At 37.0% G+C, this 22,164-nt stretch overlaps 3 protein-coding genes and 1 long non-coding RNA gene across 5 annotated transcripts; 2 read left to right on the top strand and 2 right to left on the bottom strand.

The window, feature by feature from the left end:
• Positions 1-237: 237 nt before the first annotated feature.
• Positions 238-3,797, top strand: LOC130999042 (mitogen-activated protein kinase homolog MMK2-like). Of its 2 annotated transcripts, XM_057924511.1 has the most exons (6): positions 303-807; positions 2,229-2,358; positions 2,432-2,569; positions 2,707-3,039; positions 3,121-3,304; positions 3,374-3,797. In XM_057924511.1, the coding sequence occupies exons 1-6, from the start codon at positions 635-637 to the stop codon at positions 3,544-3,546; spliced, it is 1,131 nt and encodes a 376-aa protein (XP_057780494.1). In that variant the 5' UTR covers positions 303-634; the 3' UTR covers positions 3,547-3,797. The 2 variants fall into 2 exon arrangements, with proteins under 2 accessions (XP_057780493.1, XP_057780494.1); XM_057924510.1 differs by having other exon boundaries at positions 238-807; positions 3,121-3,797.
• Positions 3,798-3,981: 184 nt separating this feature from the next.
• LOC130999038 (probable polygalacturonase) lies at positions 3,982-7,950 on the bottom strand. The gene is made up of 6 exons (XM_057924507.1): positions 7,850-7,950; positions 7,424-7,765; positions 5,700-5,820; positions 5,423-5,597; positions 5,282-5,352; positions 3,982-4,892 (listed from the first exon to the last, which is right to left on the bottom strand). The coding sequence occupies exons 2-6, from the start codon at positions 7,763-7,765 to the stop codon at positions 4,183-4,185; spliced, it is 1,419 nt and encodes a 472-aa protein (XP_057780490.1). The 5' UTR covers positions 7,850-7,950; the 3' UTR covers positions 3,982-4,182.
• Positions 7,951-12,310: 4,360 nt separating this feature from the next.
• Positions 12,311-19,330, top strand: LOC130999050 (uncharacterized). Its single transcript, XR_009093393.1, has 2 exons — positions 12,311-12,474; positions 18,323-19,330. It is a non-coding gene; the product is annotated as an uncharacterized LOC130999050 (long non-coding RNA).
• A 471-nt stretch (positions 19,331-19,801) lies between these two features.
• Positions 19,802-21,465, bottom strand: LOC130999035 (putative UDP-rhamnose:rhamnosyltransferase 1). Its single transcript, XM_057924504.1, has one exon. It carries the CDS (start codon positions 21,355-21,357, stop codon positions 19,900-19,902), a length of 1,458 nt encoding a protein of 485 aa, XP_057780487.1. The 5' UTR covers positions 21,358-21,465; the 3' UTR covers positions 19,802-19,899.
• Between the last annotated feature and the right edge of the window lie 699 nt (positions 21,466-22,164).

The following is a 22,164-nucleotide window of genomic DNA, read 5'->3' as shown; positions in this document are numbered from 1 at the left end:
CTAAATATTAGACTTATAAATTGATTCTGTTGTGGTCAATATTTGTGGCCCATTAAACATTTTATTCTCGTTCATGGGAATTTCGATGAAAAAATGGTGCAGTTCTTGAAAAATTGGATTTCAGTCAAAAAAATTGTTCGTGACTTGTCACATGAGTAGGATTATACGAATTTTGATCTCCCACATGATAAGATTCAAGGCTCATTTGAGTAAAAATTTAATTAATAACGATGATGTGAGTTGTTAGAAATTAAGAATAGTAAATAGTAGAAGGAGATTTAATTTAAGGAAGAAAGAAAAAAAGTTGAGAGAAAAAGAGGAAGAAAGGTTTGTAACCAGGTGTATGGTTAAAGATGGATTCAAAAGCAAGCTCCTCATAAAAGTCAATTTTCTTCACGGGTAATCTCGAGTCATTCCAGTTCAAAAGTTCACACGCAAACCAAACCAAACCCTCTCTCTCCTCTCTAGAAATTTGGCAAAAAAGCATACAAAGTTAATATTCACCACCCTTGTAATAGAAAAGCAGACGGCAGAATTAAATGTGGCAGAGCTCACATTTGGGTTTGCGACGCCCACTAGTTTGATCAGGAAAGAAATATCATCTTGGAAGTTTGAGATTGATTGTTTGGTGGCTATGTCTGTGGAGTCGAGCTCCGGTTCAGGCGATCATGGCGGGCACAACATCAAAGGCGTGGCGACTCACGGCGGAAGATACGTGCAGTACAATGTGTACGGAAATCTCTTCGAGGTTTCCAGAAAGTATGTTCCTCTCAGGCCTGTCGGCCGTGGAGCTTATGGCATTGTCTGGTAATATTTTCTCTATCTCTCTCTTATATTTTGATTGGAGTTTGATGATTATTTGACATATTTGGAGTTTGCTGAATTTGTTGATCAAAGCTCTTCGTGGAATTATGATGAGTTCAAATGCTTTTAGGCTTCAACACAATTCTGTATTAGGTCTTGGTTCGGATGAGGTTGTATAGGGATGTTTTAAAATACTCCCTTCGTCCCCCATAAATATGCACAGGTGCTTCCGGCACGAGTTTAAAGTATTAATAGTGGAAAAAAGATCTAAAGGTTACTGTTAAGTAAATTGTGGGTAAATTTGTGAAAATTATGTGTGGGGTAGTGTATGAAAATAGGGAAATTCGAGGGACGAAGGGAGTAGTTTATTGGGAGATGTATATAATAAAGTGGAGAAATTGGCTCACCAAAGTTGAGTTAAGAAAGGACTCACCAAGTTGTTAGTGTTAATGGTTGGGTTTTTTTGGTGAATATTACTCCGCCCGTTCCAAAAAAAATGAGGCACGTAAATTAAAAAAAATATAAATGAATTAAGAGAGAGATAAAGTAAATAAAGAGAGAGATAGATAGAGTGGTGAAAAACTAAGAGAGATAAAAGTAAATGAGGAGAGAGATAGAGATGCTAGATAAAGTAAATTATTTCTTTTTTTATGTTGAGACATTATAAATGAGATGCCCGAAAAGAAAATTTTGGGACGGAGGGAGTAAGTGTGAATATGGTCTAAAATCTAAGGGGTAGTTTTAAAAAAAGTAAACTATAATTTTCGTGGACGAATGAAAATAATAACAAAACTATAATTTTCGTGGATGGGAGAGTACTTTTTTGGCTGAAAGTATAGTAAACTCTTTAGGCTGCGTTTACTTTGATGGATAAATTTATCCATGGAAAAAGATGAATAACATAAATTTATGACTTTAAATGTCTCATTCGTTTTCTAACATTTGACACAAAAGAGATGCTCACCATTTTTTCTTCCTTATTTCATTTCAAAGACGGATAATATTATCACACCAAAAATGGTGTGATAATTGGTGTGATAATATTATCCATCTTTGAAGTGAAAATAAGGAGGGAAAAATGGTGAGCATCTCTTTTGTGTCAAATGTTGGAAAAGGAAGGAGACATTTAAAGACATAAATTTGTGTTATCCATCATTTTCCATGGATAAATTTATCCATCAAAGTAAACGCAGCCGTAATGGAAAATTGATGTCTTTAGATATGGAAGGAAGTTAGGCATACATGCAAAGGTAGAGTTGAGTATCATCACATATTTGACATGGACTCAACTAGTTCTACTTTTGGAAACATAATTTGTTACTTCTCTCCATTGTGATTTGTATGTTAATGGCTCTAAGAAGGTTGATAGCTTTCCTTTCCACATTTGTTCTCCGGTCTCGACCTGACTTCTCTTCCTGCCTTAGCGCGGCTGTGAACTCCGAGACACGTGAAGAAGTCGCCATTAAGAAGATCGGCAACGCATTCGACAACAGGATTGATGCAAAGAGGACGTTACGCGAAATAAAACTTCTGCGCCACATGAACCATGACAATGTGAGAACATAGCACTACTCTTTATGTTGCAAGAAACGGTTTGTAATTCTCTTTTCCATATGAATCGAAGCAGGTGGTCGCCATTAAAGACATCATACGGCCTCCGCAAAAGGAGAACTTCAACGACGTCTACATCGTGTATGAACTTATGGACACTGATCTTCATCAGATTATCCAGTCCAACCAGACATTGACTGACGACCACTGTCGGGTTTGGCCTCTGATTTCTTACAATGATTTGAACTTTGCATCTTTGTGTTTCTTGAAATTATGTTATCCCTTTTGTGTATCATGCTGCAATGTAGTGAGATGTGAGAATTAGTTTCCATTCCATTTCAATTTTTGCAGTATTTTCTGTACCAAATATTGAGAGGGCTTAAATATGTTCATTCCGCAAATGTGTTGCACCGTGATCTGAAACCGAGTAATTTGCTCCTCAACGCCAACTGTGATCTGAAAATCGGAGATTTCGGGCTTGCGAGGACGACGTCTGAGACGGATTTCATGACCGAGTACGTCGTCACTCGCTGGTACCGAGCGCCGGAGCTGCTCCTAAACTGCTCGGAATACACGGCCGCGATAGATATCTGGTCCGTCGGCTGCATACTCGGCGAGATCATGACTCGGAAGCCTCTCTTTCCTGGCAAAGATTATGTCCATCAGTTGAGACTCATCACTGAGGTATCTTCATTTCCTCTGCAAAAAAACTCTAGTGTTTATCTTCATGTCTAATGCTTCTATTGTTTGATGCTTGTATGAAAGCTCATAGGTTCTCCCGACGACGCCAGCCTCGGTTTCCTCAGGAGCGACAACGCCCGGAGATACGTCAGGCAGCTGCCGCAATACGTGAAGCAGCAATTCTCCTCCAGATTCCCCAACACTTCAGCTGGAGCTCTTGATTTGCTAGAAAAAATGCTCGTCTTCGACCCTAGCAAGCGTATTACTGGTACGGGTGCTATTGTTCGGCTTTGTGTTCGTTTGAATTTTATCTTTTTAATTATGAAAATATATGCAGTCGATGAGGCTCTCTGCCATCAGTACTTGGCGCCTCTTCACGACATCAACGAGGAGCCCGTCTGCCCCCGCCCTTTCGTTTTCGACTTTGAGCTGCCGTCGTTCACGGAGGAAAACATCAAAGAGCTCATCTGGAGGGAGTCGGTGAAATTCAACCCCGACCCGAGTCACTGAGGAATGTAATGGTAGACGAGCTTCTAACATCTGCAGAAACATGTATTGAAACAAACGTAAGTAGTCCCCAAAGAGGAGATGATTACTAATAATTGTAGTCGATACATATTTGTCTATTTGACTATTATCTTTGCAGTTGAGTATATTGTTGTACAAAATAGCTCAAGTTTAACCTTGATGTTTCTCTGCTAAAATTTTGAGTGATAAACCTTAAAATTCCCTCATTTGGTAAATAAATGCATCTTTCATTACACAATCATTCTTCTTGTCTGAAGCATATTCCTAGAATGAAGATACTCATTTGGTTTGGTGGATAAGATAGACAAGATATGGTGTGATTGGATTTTTTTATTTTGTGTTTGAACTGATTGATTATGATGTGGATAAACTGAATGATCAATATTAAAATGTAGAGAGAGAGCTATACAATAAAAATTTGAGAACAAACAAAATCAATAATAATTTTAGTCAAAAGTATTTTTTTGGAATGTTGCAATGGATTAGAGGATGATTAAACAATTAACCCAACTTTGAGGTGATGAGTGCAGCTCGAGTTATTCATCACAGACAGACTGAACACTTGACTAAGTTGAATTATTTTGTCAATCATATTTTACCATTCCAACCAAACGCCTCCTAAAAATAGTTCATTTGGTATGAACATGTTTGTAACTCTACATTATCTATAGGTAGAGTGTCTGCAGGAAAATCACACATCCCTTCTTCCTTCACCCCCTGCTCGGGCAGAAGGGGGCACGGGGGCGGCACCACGCCCCCGGTGACCCCCTGGACGTCGGTGCACGTCCACGGGTACTTCTTGGCCTTGGCGGCCAGCCCGATGGTGACATTGGACATGCATATGCCGGTGAAGGGATCACCGGCTATGCCCTCGAGGCGGGCGGCCATGGTGGCGTTGTTGGCGACGACGTCGCGATAGTTTATCCCCTTGATCTCCGGCATGGCGTTGGGGTCGTAGTGGTCGTCGGCGTGGGAGCCGTAGTTGCCGGTCATCCAGAAAACCCACTTCATTGTGTGTAGATTCATGCCTTTGACATACACATCTCTGACGTAGCCTCCCCTGCCCACTCCGGTCTTGATCCTCACACCGGATTCCGTGTTGATCGCCGTGATGTCTTGTGCCCTCACGTCCTCGATCCCGCCGGACATCTCGCTCCCCAGCGCGATGGCCGCGCTGTAGGGCGAGATGCACGTGAGGCGCCGGATGACCAGCTGCCTCGTTGGCATGCCGTAGCTAATGCCGTACTCGTCCCACCCGCTCTTCACCGCGATGCAATCGTCGCCAGAGACGATGTACGTGTCCTCAATTCTCGTGTTAGTGCAAGAATCTGTACAAGTATTCGGCAAAATAAGTTCTTAAACAACTTATAAGCAGTATAAATAATCTCTATCAGCTGCTCTCCCAAACATAAATTCCTCAACCCCAACTAATTTTTCTCATTATCTTTTACACAACAATCATTTTACAAAAAAGTTTAATTATTCAATCAGCTTGACAACTTATAAGCTCTTCTGACATCATATCTCATAAGTTAATGGAGCTTATAATTTATAAGCTATTTAAAATAAGTTTATCCAAACACCCCAACATGCCATCCATCCCTAGTTAAGACTTTATTAATCACAATTAATATTTAATTAGGATGGATGTGCCTCTTTCACGAAGATGATTAGATTGTGCATGTGAATGTTGAAAATGGATGGAAAATGAAGATACCTGGATTGATCCCATCTGTATTAGGAGAAGTTACTGGGGCAAGAATTGTGAGGCCTTGGATGATGACATTCCTACAAGATTAGTAGAAGCAGTGAGTCAAAGTGATGAGAGAGAGAGAGAGAGAGAGAGAGAGGGAGAGACCTGCTGTAGACTGGATGGACATTCCAAGAGGGGGAATTGAGAAAAGTGAGATTGGATATCTGAATGGTGTCAGAATGCATGATTTCAATGAGATAAGGGCGAGTGTATTTGAGCTTCTTCTTGTGAAACTGCTGCCACCACACATCACCCTGCCCATCAATTGTCCCATTTTCACCTAATTAATCACAAAAACCTCATAATCATCATCATCATCATTGCAACATTAAAATGGGTTATGAAAGAAATTAAAGAGGGGAGAATTGTTATTGTTAATTACCAGTGACAATAACATCAGTGAGATTAGTTCCAAATATAAGGCTGATATATCTCCCACCTGCAGCATCCCTTCCATGGCCGTACGACGGCAGAGGATCCACCACCGCCCATGATTTTATATCCTGAAACAAAATCAATCTTATCAACTTCCAAAATTTGAACTCCAAACTCAATAATATCATGTGTGTGTGTTTGAGTAGCCTTATTTCAAACAGCTTATAAACTCTAGCAAGAAAAATGAAATTGGAAAGATAAATAATGGTTGTTTTGGTATATGATTGTTGATTATGGATAAACAAGTTGGGATGCAATAAATTACTTTTTGTGAAGCTTATAACCAGTTGAAGTTTATTTTTATAGTTTGTAAATTGTTTAGAAGTTTATTTTATCAGATACTTTGTAAAAAGAATATTTTATCAAATACTTTACAAAACAATTTACTCTCTCCGTCCCACGAATCTTGAGTCGTTTCTATATAGTAAAAATTAGGGAAAAAATAAGGGGTTCTAATTAAACTTATCTTAATTAATTGTGTATTTTTCTACTTTATCACTTTTTTACTTTATTACCTACACATTTATCTAATCACTTTTCTACTATATTATCTACACACTTAAAATACTACTAATATTTAACTCCTTAATTTATGTGCAAAAAAGAAGTGATTCAAGATTCGTGGGGACGGAGAGAGTATAAGTTTTTTTTTTTTGACTTCTTTAAGGGAGAGCGGTGGAGTTTAAATATACACATAAATTCATACTTGAATGTTTCTTCAAGGACAATTAATAAGTTATTTTTAAGAAGTTATTAACTCAGCTAAACACCATTTTAAACAAGTACTCCCTCCGTCCCACGAATCTTGACACGTTTGGTTTCGGCACGAGAATTAATGAATTGTAGATTAGTGTCTTAAGTGTGTAGTTAATAAAGTATAAAAGTGATAAAGTAGGAGAGAGAAGATAATAAAAGTGATAAAGTAGGGAGATAATGTAATAATTATTACTTTATTTGAAAATGTGTCAAAATTCGTGGGATGACTCAAAAAGAAAAACGTGTCAAGATTCGTGGGAGGGAGTAAATTCTTTTGAGGCCCAAAACGAATAATATCATAATGAATGAAGTGTACTTGAGAAGAGACAAACTCGAATTCAAATCTTGAGGCCCAAAATGAATGATATCATGCTTATTGGAGGCCCAAAATTAAAAATATACTGGGAGTGGAAGGGTGCACATTATTAGTGTGTGTTATGTGTGAAATTCTACACTCTTGTGTGACACTAAAATACCACACACACACATACACCAAGAAAAGAAAAGGAAAAACAGGGGACAAAAATAGTAGTTTGATTTGAAAATATATATAAAGTAAAGAAAATGATCCATCAAAATTGAGTCGAGAATGAGTCCCGTCAAAGTTGATGTGTTAAATTATTGAATTTTTTTTAATAAATATTGAGATATAAATGGTAGTTTCTTTTACAAAACAAAATGAAAGACTACGACGATAAAGCGCATTCTATTGGTAATACGCTTTTCATCCAATTAATAGGTTGGAGGTTCGAATCACTTACAGGACTAAATGTGATTATATTTTTACTTTCTTTGGGTAATAACAAAATTAAAAGAAAAAGAAAAATGAAAGACTACAATATTCGTGATTGCACGAAGATAAAATAATAATAAGATTACAATTTTCGTGGAAGCGTGCGTAAAATGTGGGGTTACCTGAGAAGCAAGAAGGACAGCATCTTTGTGGAGGTAGAGAGTGAAATGGCTGGTGAGGTTGAAGCTCCCCGTCAGCCACTTCCCCGCCGGAACAAACAGCTGAGCGCCGCCGTCCGATGCGTATTGGCTCAGGTGATCCACCGCCTGCTGAAACGCTCCGGTGTTGAGCGTGGCGCCGTCTCCTACTCCACCAAAATCCACGATCGAGGCGCTGTGAGCTCTGCAGCTGATTGCAGAGTAATCCAACGTCTCGAGAGTCCTCGATTTCCGGGACTCGACGCTGTCCGAGATCGTCACTCCACCAACTAGAACGAGCAGCAGGACTGCTGCCCTCATCATCATCTGTTTTAGCAGATATCAACTTTTTCTTGAGAAAAAATAAAATAAAATAAATAAGTAAATGGAATGTAGTAACTGAATAGCTACCTGAAATGTTTGAAGATGAGTTGCTGAATGAGGAATTCTTTGGTTGGGACATGGTTGGTGTAACAAATATTTATAGAAAAAAATCTTGCTTTTTTACTGTTTCTGTTTTGAGTCGAATATGAATGTATGATAATGTGGAATTTTGGTAGGTTATTTTTTCATTTATTAATGATAAATAAAATACTATATCCTAAAATAATATTAATTCTTTTATATATATAGAAATGGCTTTTGATTTTTAGATTCCTTAGCATGTCATTGTAAAATGGGTGTTTTATAAAGGGATATTTGCTGTAAAATACACGAACTTTTAGCAAATTCTGATTTTTTCTATGATCTTTAAAATTTGAAAAAAAAAAAAACTTAACTTTTCAATTTTTTTTTCTGATTTTTTTCCAACGGTATGAAATACCCCCATAAAAGCTGATTTTAGGGATTAGATTTGTTGATAGCTAAGTCAGATGCATCGACTTTATTATGTCACATTTATTATTCGTCACGCTTAGGTATCAAAAAATCTAAGTCAAAAGCCCTAAAATCAATTTCTATTTGGGGTAATTCATACTCCGTGGGAAAAATCATAAAAAAAAGTCGAAAGGTAATGTATTTTTTTTAAAGGTTATGGGAAAAACTAAAATTTGCTGAAGTTCATGTATTTTACAGCAAATATTCCTTTTTATAAATTTAACCTTATAATTTAGATTAAATCACGGATATTTTTTTTAATGTGGTTTTTACCAAATTAAAAATTGAGTTTTTTATTTTTCTCTCTTTTTTTGCTAAATAAAAATTTGAATTAGGAAAACAGAATAAACTGTGATCCTGTGAGTTTTATGGAATTTGTTTTGTTTCAGTTGGAAAGTAGTTAGTGGGTCCCAGAAATATGAGCTTTTTATTTTGTGAGTGAGTGTATGTGTGTGTTTTCCATAATTCTATCCCGTGAGCCTCTCCACATACGAACCCCACTACTGCCGACCCACTTCTTCACGGGGGATCGTTGCGTGGGTCCCACCACACACTCTCGTCCCATAAACCACCCAGCCACGTATACTTACGACAGCTCGAGATTCAATTGTCCCGATATTATTCAAAATTAAATTGATTCAAGACTATTCGTGATTATTTTTATTACGAAGAGACCAAAATTCATAAGCTATAAATAGTTCTACGCTGACATTATAAACAGCTTATAAGCTTCAATCATTTTACAATTATTTTTCAATTATGATTTATTATTTTCATCATATATTATTCAAGTTTATTTTTCTTCGTCTTTTTCTCTCTAAAAAAATATTCTCTTTCTAGCTTATAAGCTCAATTATCCAAACACTTTGACAACTTATAAGCTCTTTAAAATAAGCTTACTCAAACACCTTCTAAGTATTAAATTATATGTATCCGACTGAATACGTAGAGGGTATTACAAGACTAATCATATATAATCCTACAAACTAAATACTCACACTGAATATTTATCTATTCAATATAACATTTAGGGGTGCTTCCTGCATTGATTTTGTATATAAATTATAAATCTTACATTTAAAAAACAAAATTTTATTTCGTTTGGTTTCAATTTCATACACGAGCTCGTAACTTAATCATAAATCTACAACTCGAAATTCTAATTGTACAAACCTACATCTCGAATCTTTAAATTGATATGAATGGTAAATCCACAATCTTAAATTGCAAACTACAGCCTTAAATCGCGAACTTATAATTAACTCTTTGAATCTTTAATTGCAAAAATAATACCTTAAATAATTACCTAAAATTTTAGGTCTTCATGTAAAAATTTGAAACTTATTGGTATACATAAAATTCGAGTCAAATTTTGAGATATCGACATTTGATATTGCTCTCTAGTGACATGGATTGTACCTAACTATATCTACATTATCAAAATTTTCTAAAGCAATATGATCGCACCGATAGCCCACCAAAATATTAATGAGTAGCTAGGTTCAGTTATACATATCTTAAATAATGTACTTTTTAAAGAAAATATAATAACGTACTATTATTACAAAAACAAAAACAAAATAAATTGAATGATAATAAATGACCTAGTAAGATAGCATAAAAAGTAGAACATTAGAAAGTGGTATATATTAACATACCACTTCCTCGTGCTGTTTGGGTTGAGCCCTTTCCAGCCACAAATCAAGAAATCGTTTGTTTATTGTTATTATTGTAAAATACCAACATAGGGAGTATTTAATTTTAAATCAATGTGAAAATTTTGTCATCTTATTAGAGTCACAAGTGCTTCTGTGTTGGAGTCACGAGAGTCCTTTTAAGCTTTTCAACAAATAATTTTGTTTTGTTTTGTTTTGTTTTTTCAAGCTCAAATCAACGCTTCACTATTGTTCTTGAATGATTTAATAGTGAAGTTGATGTTTTTACATGTGAATATTAAGTTATAAATGCAAATTATGTTACACTCCTTCAAATTAATGAGTATCCTATTTAAAAGTTGTCACATTATCATTGTCATCAATGTAAAAAAATTAGTGAATCAGTTCAAGTAACACTTAAGTATAGGAAAAGGCTCATCTCGTGGGGACATCAAACAATGCGATTTTTTTTATTTATAAATTATATAAGTAAATAAAAAGAATTTTAAAGATCGAGTAATAGGCAATTCGAACCTAAGACTTCAGGTCTTGGGGCTAACACACGCATATAGCAATACGAATTCTTGTTTATGAACAATGAGGTCTAGGATTCAAACTTTACTGCTCCTCTCCTTTCAAGTAAAAAATAAAGTTTCGAAAAATGTAAATATATTTAAAGATTTTAAATTCGAATTCGTCATCGTGGCCTTTATATTTAATTAATTAATTATTAATTAATAAAATATAAAAAGATATTCCCACCTTTTTTTTACAACAATGAACGAAATGTGTGGCTGGAAAGCGTACCTCGGTCGAGTCAGTTGCACAAAATTATTCGCTCTTTCAAATTAATTTTTACAATGATTCCAAAATTTGATAGATTTGTCGTCGAATCCACAATTTCAGTATTCTTGACTGTTCTTTGCTTGCAGAAGGAAAAAAAACAAAATATATTGACTTCTCCAATCCTGTTATATATTAAAAAACTCGGATTTATCCGAACACTTTTTTTTTTTCACTTTTCTTTTTTTATAATTAATTTACTTTGTGTCTAGTTCTGTAGCAAGGAGATGCAAATTTTTTCGATATATTTGTTTCTTTTTTGAGATAGCAAAAAATTTCGATTCTTGAATGCATAGAAATGTTGATAGTGGGCCGTGTTTGGTGATATATAAATTAGATTATGAAAGAAATACTAAGCCCAAGGCCCCCAGACTGATAGAACAGATAAATATTTCGAGACTTAAATTAGAAAAAACAAAGAAAAGAAAAAGAAAACCAGAGTTTAAATATTCCCTTCATGCATTGAGCCCTCCAAAAAATAAAATTATTCGTGCTCAGGCATTGAGAATGTAAAATTGTACTTTTCAAATCTCATTTAGAAGTCTTTATACTTTTAATTTTTTTATCTCATTAAATCTTTATTTTTTTAATATATATATTTTTGATTGCATTATATATTTAGAGGGTGCGTTTATTTTGATTATTAAATTTTCATTAGAAAAGTATGAATAAAAAAATAAAAAATATTATCTTTTTCTCTTTTTTATTATGTTTTTATTAAAGATGAAAATATTGAAAAATGTTATATTTTCACACCACTACCTAGAGATAATATTATCTAATGTATTAAACAAAAGATGAGTGAAAAAGAGCGGTCCGAAAAAATATTCTACCATAATCCAAAAAAAATTGTATTTTTCAAAACTCATTTAGAGGCCTTTATACTTTTAATTTTTTATCTCATTAAATCTTTATCTTTTTAATATATATTTTTGTAGTTTTATTTTTGATTCATTATATCGTTAGGGTGCATTTATTTCAGTTATTAAATTTTTCATTAGAATAGTATAGATTAAAAAAATGAAAAAAAAAATATTTTTTTCTTTCTATTATGTGTTTACTAAAATTGAAAATATTAGAAAATGTTATATTTTCACACCACTATCTTCAGATAATACTATCCAATACTGAAAAGAAAATGAGCTGCTCGAGTTTTAAAAAAAATATGAGCTGTTCGAAAAAATATGTTATCATATTTGAATATTTTTTATTTATTTTTATCATAGTAACAAACATGTTAAAATGATTAAAAAAATGATGAATTTTTTCTCTCTCTATTTTTCAATCGATTTAAGTAGGTTAAATTAGGGTTTTCTTAATAACATAATTAGTGGCTTTAATTAAATTAATTTTTTGACATTTTTAGAAAGTGGCTTTAATTAAGTTAACTTTAGTGAGACATCCAAAATATAAATGTACCCAACTTTAATGGGACGGAGGGAGTACTATTTTTTTCCATTATACAAATTTTTTTTTTATCTTTCCACCTTCAGTCCAGTAATCCTCCGCCGCCGCCATTCGCCACCACCATCATCTTCCACTACAGTGGTCGACCGAAGCTCCGGGGAGAATGGAAGAGCCAAGGGATGCTCGGCTACGACGGAAGCAGAGATTTCCACCGGCGATGATTGCTCGATTTGGGAGCGGTGCAGGAAAATGTAGGTATTATTACGAAATTCTTACGTAATTATTGCTGATTTAATCACTGAAAACATCATAAGCTGAGAGCTACAGGCGCTTCACACTTGTTGTCTAAGATCATGTGTTCATATCCAAGCAATGAAACACTTTGCTAATTGTTTCAGATGTTTGGAGTTTTTGTTTGATTCTGTTAGTGTATGTGCATAAGTTGCATATATGTGGTATAAAGGAACAAAAGAAGTTGGACGTGAGCTCTGCCACGCTGGATTCTAATTAGTTACATCTTATTAGATCTCAGCCGTAGGATGATTTGTACGTTCAGGATTATTTCTTTCTTCTCAATTTTTATATTGTATTTTCTATTCATTTTAGTATGTAGAATTTACAGAGAGAGCAGATACAGGAGAGAAAACACGAGCGGAAAAAGGCTGGAAAGGGCCGGAGAGATTTGTGTGATTCTTTGTAATCTGTTGTACATTCAATCTTCATCAATATAGTGATTGCTGCCTTGACCCTTCCGTGGAGTAGGATTCACATCCGAACCACGTAAACATCGGTGTATTTTACTGTTTTGATTTGTTCTTACAATTCGTTCATTTGGAGATTTGGAATCTTGGATCGAAACTCACAAATTGGCGCCGTCTGTGGGAACCTGTTCTCACGATGACAACTGCGAAGTTCGAAACTGAGAAATTCACCGGAAAAAATGATTTCGGATTGTGGAGGATCAAGATGAAGGCCTTGCTTGTTCAGCAAGGTTTAGTTGGTGCGTTGAAGGGCGAAAAGGGGCTGAGTGAGAAACTGACGGAGGCTCAACGGGAGGAGATTATGCAGAAAGCACATAGTGCTATAATTCTCTGCTTGGGCGATAAGGTTCTCCGGGAGATCGCGAGGGAGGAGACGGCGGCCGGCGTCTGGTCGAAGCTTGAGTCATTGTACATGACGAAATCACTCGCGAACCGACTATACATGAAGCAGCGTTTATACTCTTACAAAATTCTTGAAGATAAGAATCTTGGGGATCAACTCGATGAATTTAATAAATCCATTGATGATCTTGAAAATATAGGAGTGAAATTGGAGGATGAGGATAAGGCGATCCTCCTCTTGAATGCCCTTCCACACTCCTATGACCATCTAAGAAATGCGATGTTGTTTGGCAAAGAGAATGCCATTACTCTTGATGATGTGCAGTGTGCACTAAAGGCGAAGGAGCTTCACAAATCAAATGAATCTAAACTTGATACAGCTGCTGAAAGTCTTCATGTGAAGAAATTTAAGAATAAGCCTAAGAAGGCTGGTCAAGAAGAAAAGAAAGGGGGCGCTCCGAAGCAAAAGGATGCTGATGGCAAAGACACAAGAAGATGTTTTCACTGCAAGAAAACAGGACACCTAAAAAAGGACTGCTACTCTTGGAAGAGAAAGCAGGGTCAAAAGGCACAGGCTCCCACTGCTGATTTGGCTGAAGAATCCGAGGGTGCGGAGGTGCTGAATGTTTCAAATGGAGACACTGGAGGAGCCTGGATACTTGATTCAGGCTGTAGCTTCCACATGAGTCCATGCAAGGAATGGTTTCTGGACTTTAAACCACAGGAGCTTGGGTCAGTTCTTCTTGGAAATGATCAAGTGTGCAGTGTAAAGGGAATTGGCAATATCAGGTTAAAAATGGATGATGGATCAATAAAGCTCCTATCTGATGTCAGGTACATTCCACAACTTAAGAGAAATCTTGTGTCTCTAGGCATGTTAGAAGCAAAAGGTTGCAGTTTCAAATCTGAAAATGGATTCAAATCTGTTATAAAGAATGCTAAAATTGTGATGAAAGGTGTTAGGAAGAACAGCCTATATTACTTGCTAGCTGAAACCTTGTCAGGAGAATCTGATTTTAGTAGTTCTGATGAGCCACACATATGGCACTCTAGACTAGCTCATGTTGGTGAAAAGTCACTGACAGAACTTGCTAAGAAAGGTGTTATAAAGGGAGCTCTACCATCGAATCTTGATAAATGTGAATATTGCATCCTTGGTAAAAGTAAGAAACTCCCTTATAAAAAGGGAAAGCATACATCCAAGGTACCATTGGATTATGCACATGCAGATTTATGGGGGCCATCAAAGGTGGAGTCAACTGGTGGTGGTAGATACTTCTTAAGTATCATTGATGACTACACTAGGAAGCTATGGATATATATATTGAAAACCAAAGCTGAAGCCTTCAGTAAGTTCAAGGATTGGGTAACTGAAACTGAGTTCGAAAAGGGTTCTTGTCTGAAATGCTTGAGGACAGACAACGGGTTAGAATTTTTATCACAAGAATTCAATGATTTCTGTAAAAGCAAAGGGATAAAAAGGCATAGAACGGTTCCAGGGAATCCTCAACAAAACGGTGTGGTTGAGAGGATGAATAGGACAATTTTGGAAAGGGTGAGATGTATGATGCTGAGCTCTGGAGTGCCTAAGAGTTTTTGGGGAGAAGCAGTCTCCACTGCTGCATTCTTGATAAACAAGAGTCCTTCATCTGCTGTGGAGTTTAATGTTCCTGATGAGCTATGGTATGGGCACAAATCTGATTACAATAGATTAAAGGTGTTTGGGTGCCTAGCTTATGCTCACATTAAGCAAGATAAACTGGATGCAAGGGCCATAAAATGCATAATGCTTGGATATCAGCAGGGTGTTAAGGGATATAGGCTATGGTGCATTGAGCCAGGTTTAAAGAAAATTATTATCAGCAGAGACGTGGTTTTCAATGAGATGAATATGCCATTCAAGAGTGCTGGAGATGTTTCAGAAAAGGTGCAAGGTTCAACTGAAAATGATGGTTCGCAAGTTGAGGTGGAGTCACCTGCAGAAACACAGCATGAAGGTAATTCAGATTCAGATGGAGAGCAACATGTTGCTGTTGATGATGATTTGAGAGACTATCTCTTGGCAAGAGATAGGACGAGAAGGACCATACGCCCATCAGCAAGGTATCACCAGGCAGACCTTGTAGCCTATGCATTAAATGTGGCTGAAGACATAGAATACCAAGAGCCAAGGAACTATCAAGAGGCCATGGACAGTGATGACAGAGAAAAGTGGGTATCTGCAATGAAAGAAGAGATCGACTCTCTCATGAAAAATGGTACATGGATTCTTGTAGATAGACCAAAGACACAGAAGTTGATAAGTTGTAAGTGGATCTACAAGAAAAAGGTGGAGGTGTCTGAAAATGGAAAGGAAACAATAAGATATAAAGCTAGACTTGTTGCAAGGGGGTTCACACAAAGGGAAGGCATTGATTTTAATGAATTTTTCTCGCCCGTTGTAAAACATACTTCAATTAGAATCTTACTAGCTCTGGTTGCTCAGTTTGACCTCGAATTGGAACAACTAGATGTAAAAACAGCTTTTTTACATGGAGAGTTAGATGAGTCAATCTTCATGGAGCAACCTTAAGGTTTTGTTATACCTGGGACAGAGGGTAAGGTTTGTCTGCTGAAAAGATCTTTGTATGGATTGAAACAAGCTTCTAGACAATGGTATAAAAGGTTTGACGACTTCATGAAAAGGATTGGTTTTGAGAAATCAAAATATGACAGCTGTGTTTACAAGAAAAAGGGGAAAACTGGAGCTATGATCTACTTATTGTTGTATGTAGATGATATGTTGATTGCTAGTAAGGATAAAGCTGAAATAGAAAGGGTGAAAGAACAGTTGAAATCTGAATTTGAAATGAAATGTTTGGGAAGTGCAAAAAGGATTTTAGGTATGGACATTATAAGGAAGAGATCAGATGGGGTGTTGTGGCTAACACAAAGAGATTATATCCTAAAGGTACTTAAAAGATTCCTTATGCATGAATCAAAAACTGTGATGATACCCTTGTCACAGCAGCTGAAGCTATCTGAGAAACAAAAGCCAAAAGATGATATGGAAAGAGAGGCAATGAGTAAAGTGCCTTATGCTAATGCTATTGGGAGTATCATGTACACTATGGTGTGTACGAGGCCGGATATAGCATTTGCTATATCAGTAACTAGCAGATTTATGAGTGACCCGGGAAGGAGTCATTGGGATGCTCTGAAATATGTTTTCAGGTACATGAAAGGTACAGCCAACCTTGGTATCATGTTCCAGAAAAAGGAGAAGTACAGTAACCCTTTGAAGGGTTATGTAGATGCTGATTATGCTGCGAATATCGACACCAGGAAATCACAAACTGGTTACATATTCTCTTTATTTGGCTCAGCTATAAGCTGGAAGTCAATGTCACAAAGTGTAGTAGCCTTATCTACTACAGAGGCCGAGTACATGGCGCTTGCAGAAGCAGTGAAGGAGTCATTGTGGTTAAAAGGAATTCTTGGTGAATTGGGCATTGTGCAGAGGACTGTGGATGTTTATTGCGACAATCAGAGTGCTATCCACTTGGTGAAGCACCAAGTCTTTCATGAGAGATCAAAGCACATCGATGTGCGAGCTCACTTCATCAGAGATGTTGTTCAAAAGGGATCAGTTCAAATTGTGAAAATATCAACTGATCACAACGCAGCTGATATACTAACTAAGGCGCTGCCCACGGCTAAATTCAGGTATTGCCTTGAATTAGTCAATGTTCTACTTCTGTAACTTTGTTGATAGGAGGGTAGTCCTGTGATGGGACTAAGTGAAGGGGAAAGGAGTTCATGCAAGCTATGCACAAGGTGGAGATTGTTAGTGTATGTGCATAAGTTGCATATATGTGGTATAAAGGAACAAAAGAAGTTGGACGTGAGCTCTGCCACGCTGGATTCTAATTAGTTACATCTTATTAGATCTCAGCCGTAGGATGATTTGTACGTTCAGGATTATTTCTTTCTTCTCAATTTTTATATTGTATTTTCTATTCATTTTAGTATGTAGAATTTACAGAGAGAGCAGATACAGGAGAGAAAACACGAGCGGAAAAAGGCTGGAAAGGGCCGGAGAGATTTGTGTGATTCTTTGTAATCTGTTGTACATTCAATCTTCATCAATATAGTGATTGCTGCCTTGACCCTTCCGTGGAGTAGGATTCACATCCGAACCACGTAAACATTGGTGTATTTTACTGTTTTGATTTGTTCTTACAATTCGTTCATTTGGAGATTTGGAATCTTGGATCGAAACTCACAGATTCTACGAAAAAAGTGAGATAGATTAGAAATGTTTATATATTCTCAGCCTAAACAGTAAATCAAACAGAATTGAAACTCTGCACATAATCTGATATTTTATGATTATGATCATAATCTGATAGGTTGAAGGTCAAGTAGTAGAAATGAGCTTTTTACATAATACCATTGCTGACTGCAGAAAATTCTCTCGAACTCTCTGTTTTTATATGAATTCATCATAATTTTGGTTTCTCATATGCTTGTTAGGGTCCAAATTTTCTAAAATCCAATGGCAATATAATGAACATTCACTTCACCTCCAATATGGAAGCAAGAGCAGTAGTCATTTCTATTTGGCTGTTAGTGATCATTTTTTTTTTGATGAAAATACGAAAAATATATAAATAATGAAAAAAAGTGTGTACAAACAAACCTCAGGCATACCCGAGGGGAAAACAGATGCCACAAAACCCCCATCTCAAGTGAGAAAAGGGGGGCAGGGGGGTGGGGAGGGAAACCTTAAAGAAGGTACCCAATTTACAAACTAAGATAATGCCACTATTCAATAACAAGGTACATCCAAGTCAAGGCAAGCAATTTAGATAATTCATGTGACAGTGGATCATTAACTCTGATAAAAAATGAAACGCATCAGCACAAATCAGAGAAGTGTTATTGTTTAGGATTGTTTTGCAGATTTTATATTCTTTTTAAATACCACATTTTCCTTTTTCCCTTTTTCGTATAGGTAGTTTGTGTGATTGATTAGAGATTGACACATGGACATGGCTTGCTTCGGTTGGGCCTAGCGCAAGCTCTCCGACACACCCACACAAACACCATTCATTAAACAAGTTCAATACACGACATGGCTGTGTGCGAAAACCACACCCCAGGAAAAGTAATGCTACTTGGGATAACCAGCAATCAATCAACAACTGAAAGAAGAAACAATTGATTTCTTCGGCTTGAGGGGTTAACCAGAAGCAAGGCAGATAGGAGTCCAAGGCGCTACCTCTGGAAGGAGGAAGTTGGCAGCACAGCTTGGCTGCTGCAAACTGCTTCAGGAACAGACAGCATTTGGCATCAAGTTTCAGCACCATCTGCCGGGTAGAGGCCGGCCAAGTTGTAAGGATCAAGCTGCCTGGTTCGGTAGAGAAGTTGACCCCGACTCTACAAAGTCTTTGGACTAAAATCGCCAGACCTAAATACAACCCAAGTACAAGATCAAAGCAAGAAAAGGAAAGGTGTTTGTTTTAAGGAGGCGAGTTACCCGATAGGAGGATGTGGATAGTGTATTGGTTTGTGCATCTGTCAAGGTGTGCCCGGACAGTCTCCTCCGGAAGGGAGCCAAAAAGGATGGCGTAGATATCCTTGATAATGCTCAGGGCAATTTTTTTAACAACAAAGGGCTCATTCTCAAACACTAATCTATTTCTAGCTGACCACAAATGATAGGTGGTAGAAGGTAAGATGGGTGTTAATGCTTTCCGGTAAATTGTCGAGCCCTTCCCCTTTTCATACTAAGTAGAGTGGTCACTGAATGGCTGATTTTTGCCCATTCTCTAATGTACAGCCAAACTTTGGCAGTTCCTGCACAAGAAAAAAAGAGGTGGGAGTTAGATTCCATTTCTTTATTACAAATACAGCAGACTTTAGATATAGGTTTATAGTTAATTCGGTCAGCTGTCAGTTAGTGATCATTTTCATCTGCTTGATGTTGGCAACCAGAATATTTAAGCAATTTCTCCTTCATCTCATTCCCTGTGTGGATCATGCTGCACATTGAAATGCTAATGGTTTCATATCTCTTCTTGGCCTCTTAGGGCAGTATATGTGGAACGACCATCCAATTTTACAGTATCTGTTCTCTTTTATCTTTTTGTCGCTTCAACGGCTCGTTGTGGTTTGAATTTATGTAGGGAAAAGAAGAAGAGCAGGATAGCTTTGTAAAGGCTGTCCGGGTCATGAAGCCACATGGTGCTTAACTTAAACGTTTGAGGTTAGATTTATCTTTCTTCTTAGTTTATTAAAGTTTTCTGGATTTTGAATTCTCTTAGGAAGCAAGCTTATCTTTGTATGCCACCAAATTAGTGCTCTCTCGAGTTATCATTTATTATCCTGTGCTTTCTCAAGTTAGAGCAACAAACAAGGCATAGGTGGGAATCCCATATTCTTTTCATCATAGCTTTTGGGAGTTCAAGTTGCGGTTGATAAGAATGTAAGAGTGATTTAAGTTCACAAAATACATAGTTTATTAATCACCCTTATAGTAGCAAAAAGATACATACATAGGTACATACATAATGCTAGCACTCAGCAAAAGAGCTTATAACTTATTTTCTTTTATTCCATTTTTCAGATACTCTGCAAACTTCTTGATGTAATCATTGTTCAGTTGTTTATTTGCGAAAATCTCTTTTGCAGCTTCTTTATTTCGAGCTCTTAGTGTTTCACCTTCCTTAGATACCATGGCTTTTGTCAACGCATTTGCAATGCCATTTCTAGTAAAGGATCCATCTTCACCTCTTTCAACCTCTACCGCTAATCCCTTCTCAACCAGAAGCCTCGAATCCAACGGCTGCGCGATAATGAAGGGCAACAGCACTAGGCGGTGGCCATGAACCATAGCTTCCACAACAGAAGTCCATCCTGCATGAAACAATGAAGCTCCTATGGAAGGATGGGCAAGAATCTCCCTCTGGGGTGCCCATCCTACCTGCACCACTCCCCGCCCCGCCACCCGGGCCTCAAACCCGGGCGGCAGTATCTGATCATCTACATCACCTGCCCAGTCGGGCTTCCTTACCACGAACAGGAAGGGAAGCCCGGAAAGCTCAATCCCATACGCTATCTCATGGATCTCTTCTCTCTGCAGTTTGTACTCGCTCCCAAACCCTACAAATACAACGGAAGTTGGCTCCTGTTTGTCGAGCCAATCAAAGATTTTACTCCATGGCTCTTCTGCCACAACCCTCTTCTCCTCCTCCTCCTTCTCTGCAGGTGGAAGGCATCCCACCGGAAACACCGGCTTTCCGGTGATATTAGAGTAGACTTTTAGGTAATCGCCTTCGAGCTCCACGCAACTACGAAGGGCCAAAGCATGGCTGCCTTGGATTAACTTAGCCAGCCGTGCTGCATCTTCTATTCCAGATGCTCCTGTTCTGTACAATTGATTATGCATGACTACAGCTTCATGATCATTCCTGCAAGCTACCTGCGATGGGAAATCCACCCAATCCGGAGGGGCCATCATGTTGGCCGGTGACGGCCTCGCCTGCCTCCGCCCCTCGCCAGCCAGAAACTCCGGCGACCAGAAGAAGACCAATGTGCTAGCAGTTGAGATGGAGAAAAATATTAATGGGATGTCCAGTTCTTGCGCGATGTCAACTGCCCAGTGGTGAAAGAAATCAACCATTATCCAGCTTGGAGATTTCTCTGCTATCACATTCTTGATAGGTTCTTGGAGGAGATCACAAGCAATCTTCAGATCATCCATTCTCTCTGCTGGGATGTCGGTCGTGGCTTCAGCGTTCTCCGGTAGGGGATCGGAGTCGAGGCTGGGGAGAGGAAGGGGCACGAATTCGATGAACTGTGAGAGATTTGGTGGGATTTGGGGGAGTCTTGGAATGTTTTGGGGAGTAGAGATGTAGGAGACATGAATGCCAAATTTGGCTAAGGCAATAGAGAGATCCAAGAATGGGATCATGTGACCAAATGCCAGCCATGGCAGCATCACAACATGAACCTCATTTTCTTCACTCATTCTTCTTCCATCCTTATTCATATCAACTCTTTAATTTCAACACTTTTGATCACTCTGTGTGTGTTGTCAGATTGTGTATTATTGGTGTGTGTGTTGTCAGATTGTGTAATATTGGTGGGAGAGTGACATTATTTTGAGGTTGTGAACCAATGTTTATCCAAAAAAAAAATCCCATTGTTTCATTGGGAGTGTCGGTTAGTGATTTTTATTCCCATTGTTTATATAAAAAATAATAATAATAAAAAAATAATAAAAAAATCCCATGTTTTGTTACTTATCTATTTATTATATGAAAACACAATTTGTGGCAAAATTGTAATTAAAGAATCAATTAAATGATATTTATAAAACTCAACAAATCCCATATATTTTCTCTCTCCTCTCTCATCTTTTTCATCATACATATTCTTCAATTTTTTATACTCTCTCTCTCATATTCTCTTTTTCATATTTTGATGATTTTTTAAAAAAATTAAATTTTATTTATAAAAAATATTCTATGTATATCTTAAATTAAAGATAAATGCAAGATCTTTGATTTGATATCAAATAATTATTCAACTCTTTTATTAGTATTCTAATAAATTCTAATAATATAATTTATTTTCCTACTTATCAATTGAAACTTTTCTAATAAGATGACATAGGTAATGAGCTAACTTAGAACAAATAATTTTATGCATGATTAGCTCATGTTTTAAAAATATATATTGTGATGTGAAAACTTTTTTTTTATTATTTCTTCGTTTCTTTTAATTTGAATGATGTGTTTATTCTATAATTTTAGGGAAGAAAATAAAGTTTTCCATCAAATAGATGGAAAATTAA

Source organism: Salvia miltiorrhiza, chromosome 8, assembly GCF_028751815.1.
Source record: "Salvia miltiorrhiza cultivar Shanhuang (shh) chromosome 8, IMPLAD_Smil_shh, whole genome shotgun sequence".
NCBI classification, from domain to species: domain Eukaryota; kingdom Viridiplantae; phylum Streptophyta; class Magnoliopsida; order Lamiales; family Lamiaceae; genus Salvia; species Salvia miltiorrhiza.
The sequence above is the reverse complement of the archived record's forward strand: the minus strand, read 5'-3'. Positions and strand labels throughout refer to the sequence as shown.